General features: G+C 41.7%; 1 protein-coding gene across 1 annotated transcript; it reads right to left on the reverse strand.

Annotated features, from left to right (window-relative positions):
* Positions 1–969: 969 nt before the first annotated feature.
* Positions 970–11,007, reverse strand: LOC139447501 (divergent protein kinase domain 2A-like). Its single transcript, XM_071228902.1, has 5 exons — positions 10,920–11,007; positions 8,943–9,721; positions 5,773–5,895; positions 3,258–3,435; positions 970–2,179 (listed from the first exon to the last, which is right to left on the reverse strand). Exons 2-5 carry the CDS (start codon positions 9,639–9,641, stop codon positions 1,767–1,769), a joined length of 1,413 nt encoding a protein of 470 aa, XP_071085003.1. The 5' UTR covers positions 9,642–9,721; positions 10,920–11,007; the 3' UTR covers positions 970–1,766.
* Between the last annotated feature and the right edge of the window lie 901 nt (positions 11,008–11,908).

The following is an 11,908-nucleotide window of genomic DNA, read 5'->3' on the forward strand; positions in this document are numbered from 1 at the left end:
GGGCGCTTGATAATTACCTGAAGAGAAAGGCACCTGATTTCCCACAAACACTAATCAGTGAGGACTGTATGTTAAAACAGCAATATGTTTTTCAAATGATACATATTGCCAGAGTGTTTCTTTGTACTTGTATATTGGGTAGAAAAACAGAACAACTTTCATTATTATTTAAATTGTTTAACCTAAAAACTCTACACAGAAATTCACAAATGTTTCCCTTCAATTGATTGAAAAACACCAGAAACACTAAAGTGGTTTTGCTGTGATGTCAACTCCCCGTTTCCATGACTACACAATGGCAGTATCTGACGATATTGAGTAACGCACAGTAAACTACGGTTATAACAAACTCAAAGGGACCAGTAATTTTAGTTGGAAATAACCGTAGATCGTTATAAGTATATAAACAGCATATAAACATCAAATGGCCGGGACTAAAAGTTCCTTATATCCGTCAGTTCTTTATAAGCGTGTTCGTTATAAACGTAGGTTACTGTATTTCAATACCGATACCTGAATCACATTAAATTGCAATACATTTTGGGGGGCAATACAGATCCCAAATCACAATCCTGATGACTCAGCTTTTCCACAAGGTGTGAAGGAGAAGACATATCGCATTAAAATCAGATTGTTTACTCTGCTATGATACCTCTGCATGAATGTAAGGTTTATGTATAAAGTTCCTATTTATAGACTTGTATGAGCGCACAAGAAGAGCGTGCCAAGAACGATAACTCTATTTTGTTATGTGGCTGAGTGAGAGGCACGCTCGTGTCTGTTGTTGTTGAAATGCGGAGCGTATAAAACGGCATGTCCTTATTTGTGTAAACAATTTAGTGAACATCTCTTATTATGATATCTAACGTTTAGAATTTTATTTTTGGTAAAATGTAATGTTTTTGATAGATTATTTATCGAAAAGCAAATTAGAATGATTAATTGACTGCTATATACATTGGGTTTTTTTATTGAATTTTGCAGACAATCCTATCCTTCTGAATATCTTGACCATATCATGGAATAAATCGACGGTTGGAGAGGAAATGTCGTTCACTCTTATTTACAATGAACATCTGACAACTCCATAGCAGATCGTGTCTGGTAAACTGTGACCGTCAAATCTGAACGAAAGATGCATTGTTTGTTTGCATATCAACAACAATGTGACAGCACAGCTTTTCTTATTGTCCATACAGAACTCATTGATTATGTTTGTTGATATGTTTGTCAGTCTGATACTCAGAATTTAGAAGCCTTGAGGCTGATTGGCCGATAAAGGTTCAGAATCGACGTTCTATGCAGGGGTTGTGAGATCTTCACACAGAGGTATCGTATCGGAGCAAAAGATCTGATTTTAATGGGATTGGAACAAAAATGCAATTGATGGAACACTTAACAGTTTGTGAGCAAAACCATTCGCATTTAGTGGCGAGAATGTCTAAAACATCTCAATTCTCTTTCACAAGACACATATTTATTTTTCTATTCTTACTGAATAAATTATGCGCTAAAGAAGTACATAGTGGAATAAACAAACCCACGCAACTTAATACCAAGTATCGAGAACTACGACTCAAGCCAGTTTCTAACAGTGTCATATCCCATCCGTCACCACACCAGAAACACACCTAGAGAACGTTGCACAAAGGATCATTGAACAGTGACTGCTGTAAATCTGTTAAAGACTAGGAGTAACAACAGCCGTAGAAGGACGATCACTTCATGAAACAGGACCCTGAATATTATTGACCCCTACAAAGTTCTCATTCTTCATCTTTTCCTGCCTTCTTAAAAAATCGGTTTTCATGTTTATCTTCCATAGCTTCATCCAAAACATTGACATCCACATTCGGGTCTGACATCAGATTCTCAAACGCACTTATGAGTTTGTCCTTGACCTTTATTCGACCATGCACTGTCTGAGGTCGTGCGCATTCATTCAGGAGATGTTCGAGGTCCCAGTAGTCGCGGGCGTGGTCTGGCATGTCGTGCAGCAACCCTCCTGGTTTTCCATCCTCATTTGCATATTGGGACAAGATGTTGCGACAGGCTGCGTAATAATTATGGTCTGAGTTGACATGGGAGCACAGTTTGGCAGTGGAGAACCCAAGACAGTTTTTCCCTCCACATTCATCAAATGGACTCTCCAGAAATTCATCCCATCCTTTGGGCTTGGCTGAAAGAGAGAAGAGAGAATATTAAAAAAGTTTCATATTGATGTGAAAACAATAAACCGGAATATTGGGCCCATCTTACAGAGGCAAGAGAGTTAACTGACTGTAAAAGTCCAGTTTCCACCCTAGCCAAGCTAGCCTGGATCGTAGTGCCACCAGTGGCTATTACGAGTTATGTCCCGTCTATGTTTCTCCCATTGACCATTCAGATTCCAACTCTCATATCGCTTGACGTATCAAGACGATTTGATCGATAATAAAAATCTATATTGTAACAAAACGGGTTTTTAAGTGCATCAACTCAAGTGAGCACCTTGATCAAAAACATAAAAAGATTTGTAAACTATCTGCTGACGCTGAGTTGACGGCACAAATGCTTTGTAAATCCTGCAGTCAAACGAAATCTGCACGTTGAAATCCATGTTGTTTACGAAGTGAACACTTTGTACAAAATAATTCCACTGTGAGATCCATGGGATGCATAAAATATGAGTATGATTTAGAGTGTGGATTGGCACATTCTAGAAATGCACATTATCAAAAAAATTCACATTATTATTATGATTATTATTATTATTAAATACCCATGAAGGCCCTGGTAGCCTAGTGGTTAAAGCGTTCGCTCATCATGCCGAAGACCCGGGTTCGAATTTCCACATGGGTACAATGTGTGAGGCCATTTCTGTCCCACTCTGTGATATTGATATTAAAGTTCACCTTTATAAGTGTGTTAAGATAATACACATGGAGTTTTCTCAAAGTAGACATTTTTATAATTTCATCAAATATTTATGAGTGTTCATGTTTTTCATGTTCTTCATTTCCACTGTTCCTTCAGACATCTCAAAAAACAATCTGCCAAAATAAAACATGTACTATTCTGAAAGTGTTACCACGGTCACAGCAAATTGACATTCATTAAACTACAACAAACAGACAACAAACAGCTTTTCTCCATATTTCTAGGCATGGGATTGAAACAACTATACCTTAATCACTGTGTTTTACTGATCAACAGCTCCAGACCAGAGCAAAAAAAATAATAAGTAAATAAAAAATAAAAATATAACATGCACATACTTGCTGCGATTGCCATGAGATCCACCACGATGATGTTCTCAAGATCAATAACCTTGACCTTGCCAGCTGCATCAACAGACAGGTTTTCATAGGTCAGGTCAGTCCAGTACAGGGCAAACTGCTCTTCGTTGTTGGTCATCTTGTCTGCAATCTTCATGATCTGGTACGCAATGTCTGCCTGGAAGTGTGAGCAGTGACTGGCATTACGATCATGGCTCAGACAAACATTGAGGCTCAGGAGGCCCAGCGATCTGAGGCGCCGCAATCCCCGGTACAGAATTGCATCCCTTAGTGTGCCAGAAGAAACCTATGATCGTGGGTCCGAATCCTGGTTTGCCCTGATCCTGTTTCTAGGTTGTCACCATGTCCATGTACCATCTTCCTGAGGCAAGGGAGTTAACTGACTTTAAAAGTCCAGTTTCCACCCTTGCCGAACTAGGCTGGAATTCCTGGGCTCGATCGTAGCGCCACCAGTGGCTATTACCAGTTATGTCCTTTCTATGCCTCCCCTATTGACCAATCAGATTCAACCTCTCGTATCACTTGCATTTGCTTCAAACAAAACGGTGGTGCCCAGTCAAGACGATCTGATTGATAATCAAGATCTATATTGTGATAAAACAAGTCTTACATCTCGAAGTGCATCAAATCACGTGAGCACCTTGATTAAAAGCATGAAAAGATTTAGAAAATATCTGTTGACAACGAGTTAGTGGTGCACATGTTTTGCAAATCCTGCAGTCGACTGAAATCTGCATGACACTTTACGAACCGGATTTCAATTTCGGTGCGCGATTTTGATTGGACTATGCATAGACACGTTAGTCCAGCCAAAATGTAACTCCATAATACCAGCCTAGTTCGGCAAGGGTGGAAACTGGACTTTTATAGTCAGTTAACTCCCTTGCCTCAGGAAGATGGTCCATGTACATGGGTTTCATCTACGTTGTAAAGGTCTACGACCTGCATCACTTCAGACTTTCTTCACACAAGTGAGTTAGTTGGGTTTAACACCGCTTTTAATAGTACTCCAGCCATAACATGATGTGTCGCATTAGTGATGGAGGAAAGCCCAAATTGATGCAGGTCAACCTACAAGCACTGGTATGGTGCTTACAAACCTAGAAACATAAGCAGGGTGAACGGGGATTCAAACCCACTTATAAGATTCCTGGTAGGGCTTGGGCGGGTAACTCAGGTACTCGGTTCGGGGGGTACTGAGTAGGACCCGGGTACCAAAAGGACTACCCGGACCCGTGGTTAGTCACGTGATATACTGTTTAATAACAGAAATGATAAAGTAACTATATGATTGGACTACAAGTCACTAATGTTCGCATTTCTTTCTGACTATGCACCCATTTCTTCTGGCTTTTATGTTCGAATAAAGATAAAACTTCAGTCAACTTCAATGTATGCAGATCGTTTTATATGAGTATCTAAATACATTTTGTCCAGGGCTACAGTCAAACTATTCCCAATCAGACATTTTGTACATATCTCTTGAGACCTACAGCGGGTACCTGGATAGGGCTGGGTAATAGGGGGGTGGGTACCCGGGTAGTAAATTTGGACTTGTCCCAGTCCTAGTGTCTGACGTGCCCAAGGGACACTGCTCTGCACAGAGAAACGCAGCTTTTTGCTTCATAGCAGGGTGCAAGGGAAATCCAAGGAAATCCTGTTTTCTTCATGGGGTGAGCAGAGCTCCAGATAAGCTTTTGGTGGTGTGGGTATTTTACCTATGCATTTTAAAATCATTGGGTATCAGTAATTCTATCTGCGTATTCAAATTTCTGTTACCCACTAGTTTTTACACATGTGGGTATTTAAGTTAAATATTTAAAAACACTATTCATCTAGACCCTGCAAACTAGGGTCGTGTGGGTTCGAGAGCTTTATAGGACTCAAAAATACCATGATACTTCCACACGAAAGTTTGATGGCAAATGATCATGATGTGACTGTCATCGTGGAGTTTGGCAAGGTTGACAGAATGCCCGTTTATAATTTCAAAATAAGTTTTGCTAATCGAATACGCAGGGTTACTTCACAATATTTTGATGATACGCACAAATTTTATTTTTGTAGCGTATCTGTAATGTTTGTTTCGTATTTGATACGCTTGGATTATATTTTACTGTGTATTTCTGCATTTCTGCAGCTTATCTGGAGCTCTGGTGAGTAATGCATTTATTCTCCCACTCAGAAAATTACTTCCCTCCCTGGTGGGATACATTGTATATTATGGAGATCACATGAACCAATCACATCTCAACATTCTAACATGAAGGTAAGATAAAAAATGTTTGGCCTAAACTTCAATGAATGCAGTCGAAATTGTTTTCAAATAATTTTCATCTTCCAGATTGGTACTGCTACTAAAGAATAAAAGACAACATCCAAGGTCACACCATCGTGCGTGTACAATTGTGAATTGATACCAAAATATGATTTATTTTTTTATTAAAATACAGACTTACATATGTATTATTCAACATTTCTTATGAATACTTACCCTCTTCTCAAACGATGCATGGTAGAAATCCCCGAGGGGACGGCCAGTGTCTTCCACCATCATGAAGCGACCACACGCACCGTAGTACTCCGGAAACGGCCACCCCTCCGATGCCGGGAATGTCTGAGAATAAAAATATCAGTTTGAACAAGAAAGATAGATTCACAAATTCATAAACCCAATAGTTTTCAAATGATTAACATATAGATCTACCGTCTCAAAAATAAAATGCTATTGCAATGTAGCTCACCTGGATATGTAGTCAATTAAAAATTCAACAAAGACAGCTATTAACAAAATTTGCTGTTAATGATATTAAAATATTTCCAGCATAAGATGAGACGAAATGGGGTTTAACATCATGATTATTCCTGCAGTTTAACTCAGACAATGAATTCAGACTCCAAGCCGACCAGTCCTTGTTTAATTCCCCTAATGCTGAACGCCAGGCAGGGTAACCATGGTAACAAGTACTATCTTTTAACATTTTCTGGTACAATGCGTCCGGTGATCGAACCACCAACATTCCACTCTCAAGGTAGATGCTCTATCCACTAGACCATGGATGATCTTTCCTGCATAAAACTGAAGACTCAAACTGACATTAAATTCAAGAGATTTGCACAAATTCGGAAACATACAAGCAAACATTCAGCTTCCTCAGTCTGGCATCTTCAGAGATGTTGAAAGAGATAAGGAAAAGTATATTTAGAGTTATCAAGAGCATCATCCAAGTGCAAAGATCAACTCAAGCATGTCAAGGTCAAAATTCACAATGTTGCCAAAAAGGGGACATTTTTTTATAATATTTGGAACAAAAATGGCGGAGTAATGGCCATCAATAGATTTTTTTCAATATGGCTGCCATGGCTGAATTGGAGTCAAACATCTTGAACAATTTTAGGTGTGATCATGATAGGGAAGCCAAGTGTGTAGTTTTAGTTTCAATTGTCCAGACGTTTCTGACCATGCCATGGAGACACTCACCCATGGAGACTAAGGGTTCACTCACTCACTCTGCGACCTACCTGTAACATGAGAGACTAAGGGTTCACTCACTCACTCTGCTACCTACCTGTAACATGAGAGACTAAGGGTTCACTCACTCTGCGACCTCCTTTAAAATGAGAGACTAAGGGTTCACTCACTCACACTGCGACCAACCTGTAACATGAGAGGCTAAGGGTTCACTCACTCACTCTGCAACCTACCTGTAACATGAGAGGCTAAGGGTTCACTCACTCACTCTGCGACCTACCTGTAACATGAGAGACTAAGGGTTCCCTCACTGACTCTGCGACCTACCTGTAACATGAGAGACTAAGGGTTTACTCACTCACTCTGCGACCTAACTGTAACATGAGAGACTAAGGGTTCACTCACTCACTCTGCGACCTACCTGTAACATGAGAGGCTAAGGGTTCACTCACTCACTCTGCAACCTACCTGTAACATGAGAGGCTAAGGGTTTACTCACTCACTCTGCGACCTACCTGTAACATGAGAGACTAAGGGTTCACTCACTCACTCTGCGACCTACCTGTAACATGAGAGACTAAGGGTTTACTCACTCACTCTGCGACCTACCTGTAACATGAGAAGCTAAGGGTTCACTCACTGACTCTGCGACCTACCTGTAACATGAGAGGCTAAGGGTTTACTCACTCACTCTGCGACCTACCTGTAACATGAGAGGCTAAGGGTTCACTCACTGACTCTGCGACCTACCTGTAACATGAGATGTTAAGGGTTCACTCACTCACTCTGCGACCTCCCTGTAACATGAGAGACTAAGGGTTCACTTACTCACTCACTCTGCGACCTACCTGTAACATGAGAGACTAAGGGTTTACTCACTCACTCTGCGACCTACCTGTAACATGAGAGGCTAAGGGTTCACTCACTGACTCTGCGACCTACCTGTAACATGAGATGTTAAGGGTTCACTCACTCACTCTGCGACCTCCCTGTAACATGAGAGACTAAGGGTTCACTTACTCACTCACTCTGCGACCTACCTGTAACATGAGAGACTAAGGGTTCACTCACTCACTCTGCAACCTACCTGTAACATGAGAGGCTAAGGGTTCACTCACTCACTCACTCTGCGACCTACCTGTAACATGAGAGGCTAAGGGTTCACTCACTCACTCTGTGACCTACCTGTAACATGAGAGACTAAGGGTTCACTCACTCACTCACTCACTCTGCTACCTACCTGTAACATGAGATACTTAGGGTTCACTCATTCACTCTGCTACCTCCCTGTAACATAAGAGGCTAAGCGTTCACTCACTCACTCTGCGACCTACCTGTAACATGAGAGACTAAGGGTTCACTCACTCACTCTGCAACCTACCTGTAACATGAGAGGCTAAGGGTTCACTCACTCACTCTGCGACCTACCTGTAACATGAGAGGCTAAGGGTTCACTCACTCACTCTGCAACCTACCTGTAACATGAGAGACTAAGGGTTCACTCACTGACTCTGCGACCTACCTGTAACATGAGAGACTAAGGGTTCACTCACTGACTCTGCGACCTACCTGTAACATGAGAGGCTAAGGGTTCACTCACTCACTCTGCAACCTACCTGTAACATGAGAGGCTAAGGGTTCACTCACTGACTCTGAGACCTACCTGTTACATGAGAGGCTAAGGGTTCACTCACTCACTCTGCGACCTACCTGTAACATGAGAGGCTAAGGGTTCACTCACTGACTCTGCGACCTACCTGTAACATGAGAGGCTAAGGGTTCACTCACTCACTCTGCGACCAACCTGTAACATGAGAGGCTAAGGGTTCACTCACTGACTCTGCGACCTACCTGTTACATGAGAGGCTAAGGGTTCACTCACTCACTCTGCGACCTACCTGTAACATGAGAGGCTAAGGGTTCACTCACTCACTCTGCGACCTACCTGTTACATGAGAGGCTTAGGGTTCACTCACTCACTCTGCGACCTACCTGTTACATGAGAGGCTTAGGGTTCACTCACTCACTCTGCGACCTACCTGTTACATGAGAGACTAAGGGTTCACTCACTCACTCAGTCTGCGACCTATCTGTAACATGAGAGGCTAAGGGTTCACTCACTCACTCACTCTGCGACCTACCTGTAACATGAGAAGCTAAGGGTTCACTCACTCACTCACTCTGCGACCTACCTGTAACATGAGAGGCTCAGTGTTAACCATGCTGATGTACCACAGCTGAATCTTGTCCCTGAAAAATATTTCCTTCTTCTTCAGCCTCTCCTTGTAATAGTGCCACAGGCGATCCAGCAGTCGGTAGGACCCACATGTAAACATGGACGCCTCCCCCTTCAAAGTTTCAGGCTGAATCGGACCTTTCTTCAAAGTCTGGGCAGTGTTTGTGATATATATAACCCTGGCAATATCGCAACCAGCGGGCCGGTTGCCATCAGAACAGATCTTATCATCGATTGCTTGGATTTCACTATCGTGGCTTAGTTTCTTTATGACAACACTATTTAAGGCTTGATGATCCGCAAAGTGAACATTCTTTATATTCACCCTGTCTAGGAATCGCAACTTAGACCACCCCGTAAACTTGACGCGATCGTAAAAAAACTGACCGCAAGCACTCATGCCGTAGCAGGCAGGGCACTTGTCAGTTTCCAGGAAGTGTTCATCCATCAAATCGTTTTTGAAAAAACTTCTGATGATAAAACCGTAGAATAGCACAGACACTACCAATGAGGAACCAAATAAGAATTTGGCCCGTGTTGGTAAATTCTTGAATTTGAGCGCCGAGTCGTGAATGGCTCTCTCCAGGTTGGCCATGCCCTTCTCCTTGTACTGCTTGGTGTAACGACTCCTCACATTAGTGGGTGTTGGGAGCATGGTGGGGCGTGGGTGTGGCTCGACTGTGTGGAGCTAGGACCCCGTGTTCTCATTCCTCAAGAGAAAATAATTCAGGAAATCTGAAACAATTATTACAGAAAATCTAAAGTTGGGACTTTTATGAAGACTAGAATATGAACCCGGTAAATATTGCTGCTATGAACATGTGTCTACAGCTGGCTTTTTCTTTAGAACCTGCTCTGAAATATTTATAGTCAAGAAGTTTTAATGTGATTTGATGTAAATATGCATAGGGCGATACATATCATATCGTCACCTATGCAGGGCTCGATTTAAGAAGACATGCACCAGGTTCATGTTGACATGAAAACCCAGCTGCACCACACAAAACCAGGTTGCACCCTTTAACCATAAATTTATCAAAGTTCAAACATGCACAAAATCTTGAAGTATCCATATTTTGATGACATCAATAAAAACAGGTCAATCCCTTTAAAGTAAATATGCTTAAAGTGAGTGAGTTTTGGCTTTACGCCACTTTTAGAAATATTCCAGCAATATCCCAGCGGGGGACACCAGAAATGGGCTTCACACATTGTACCCATGTCGGGAATCTAACCCAGGTCTTCAGCGTGACGAGCCAACGCTTTAACCACTTGGCTACCCGACCGCCCCCTTAAAGATATTGAATGTGTTCAAAGACGGATGTTGTGGCGACATGCAAGGGTTAGACGCAAATGTGAATTTTTCTTACATGATCTTACTGCATGTAGACCTAAATATTAGGTTGCATTTTTCAATAACAAGTGGCAGTGGTGCATGTTTTATACAGCGAATCAAGCCCTGCTGTGTATCGTGATATATATATGTGTGTGTGGTTGACTGTGAAAGATTGCGTGGTGATAATGTCTCTTGACATGTCAACAGCGACTGTTTTGTTCTATATCCCTACGATAAGAAAGGACTGCTTTTCTGTGATGTCACACATCGCAAACACGATGAACATGGCCGTTCGAAAACGTAAGATGTTTTAGAACCATGAAAAAATATGATGGGACGCTATCATAACCTTGTACAAAATTTCTCATTTCTCAGGGATACGAATTTTCAAAGGGTGAGAAATTTCTTGGGGCACGAAATTACCGCAACCCGTCCATCACACCTGAACGATCTAACAAACTTGACCGAGTGAAGACTTCGCGTACAAGTAGGCTTCGTACGACAGTAGATATTTGTTTGCTATGATTACAAATCAGTGTCAGGACAAACAACACCAGAAAGGGTGCACATATTACTATCACAAACTATGATACTTACATTCGATGCGTGTGTACCTGTGACTAGTCAGACCAATGACATGAAAGGACAACCCCGCTTCTGTTTCAACTTGCTGGACCCATGTTTACTGTAGCTTCCGTGTTTAGAGTTATCCGCCCCTGTTGTCACAACTTTGCCGACATTGCATACATTTTACGTCCACTTCGTTCGTCGCCTGTAGCCCTTCCGACTCATTCATTACTGAAAATAGCGATTCTGAAATAGTTGGTTGGTTGGTTTGTTGTTAACGTCGCACTCAGCAATATTCCAGCTATATGACGGCGGTCTGTAAATAATCGAGTCTGGACCAGACAATCCAGTGACTGATATCATGAGCATCGATCCACGCAATTTGGATCGATGACATGTATCAACCAAGTCAGCGAGCCTGACCACCCGATCCCGTTAGTCGCCTTTTACGACAAGCATAGTCGCTGAAGACCTATTCTACCCTGGAATCTTCACGGGACGATTCTGAAATAGTAAAACACAACCAGGAGTTCACTGACCCAGATGCTGAACACACGAACAAATAGTCTTAGAGACTCCAACGATGTTTTTGAATTGCAAATATTAAGACAAGGATATTAGGATAACCATTTCAAACATATTTTCGTATTTAAGTTTTTGAAAGACATTTAGAAGTGATACCCTTAAGGAAGGAAATTTATGGGTGTCAACTTCTTTATTATGAGGAACACAACGTTTCGGGGTATATGCTTACTCCTTCATCTGGGATTCTCTTCCTTTTCGTATTTATTTTCGGTACAAGATATAAATTCACTGATATCGCTGATAATGCCTTATGATAAGACACACCGGCGAAACAATGCCATGTGACGTCATCCAAGCAACAGGGTTGCCGGGTTATCGATAAGAGGGTCCCCGTCACTCATATCACAATACAAGTGCAAAAGACATGTATGAGCCGAGACTTTTAAAACTTTACCCAACTGTGTTGCAAAACGAAATTATTCTTACAAACAGCA

This window comes from Haliotis cracherodii, unplaced genomic scaffold (genome assembly GCF_022045235.1).
Source record: "Haliotis cracherodii isolate W230 unplaced genomic scaffold, xgHalCrac1.p SCAF_7, whole genome shotgun sequence".
NCBI lineage: Eukaryota > Metazoa > Mollusca > Gastropoda > Lepetellida > Haliotidae > Haliotis > Haliotis cracherodii.

Coding starts and splice junctions, on each gene's coding strand:
- LOC139447501 (XM_071228902.1), bottom strand. CDS start 9,641: ATGCTCCCAACACCCACTAATGTGAGGAGTCGTTACACCAAGCAGTAC. Junction 3,436..5,772: donor ATGCATCGTTTGAGAAGAGG/GTAAGTATTCAT, acceptor TCACACTTCCAG/GCAGACATTGCGTACCAGAT. Junction 2,180..3,257: donor TCTCATGGCAATCGCAGCAA/GTATGTGCATGT, acceptor TCTCTCTTTCAG/CCAAGCCCAAAGGATGGGAT.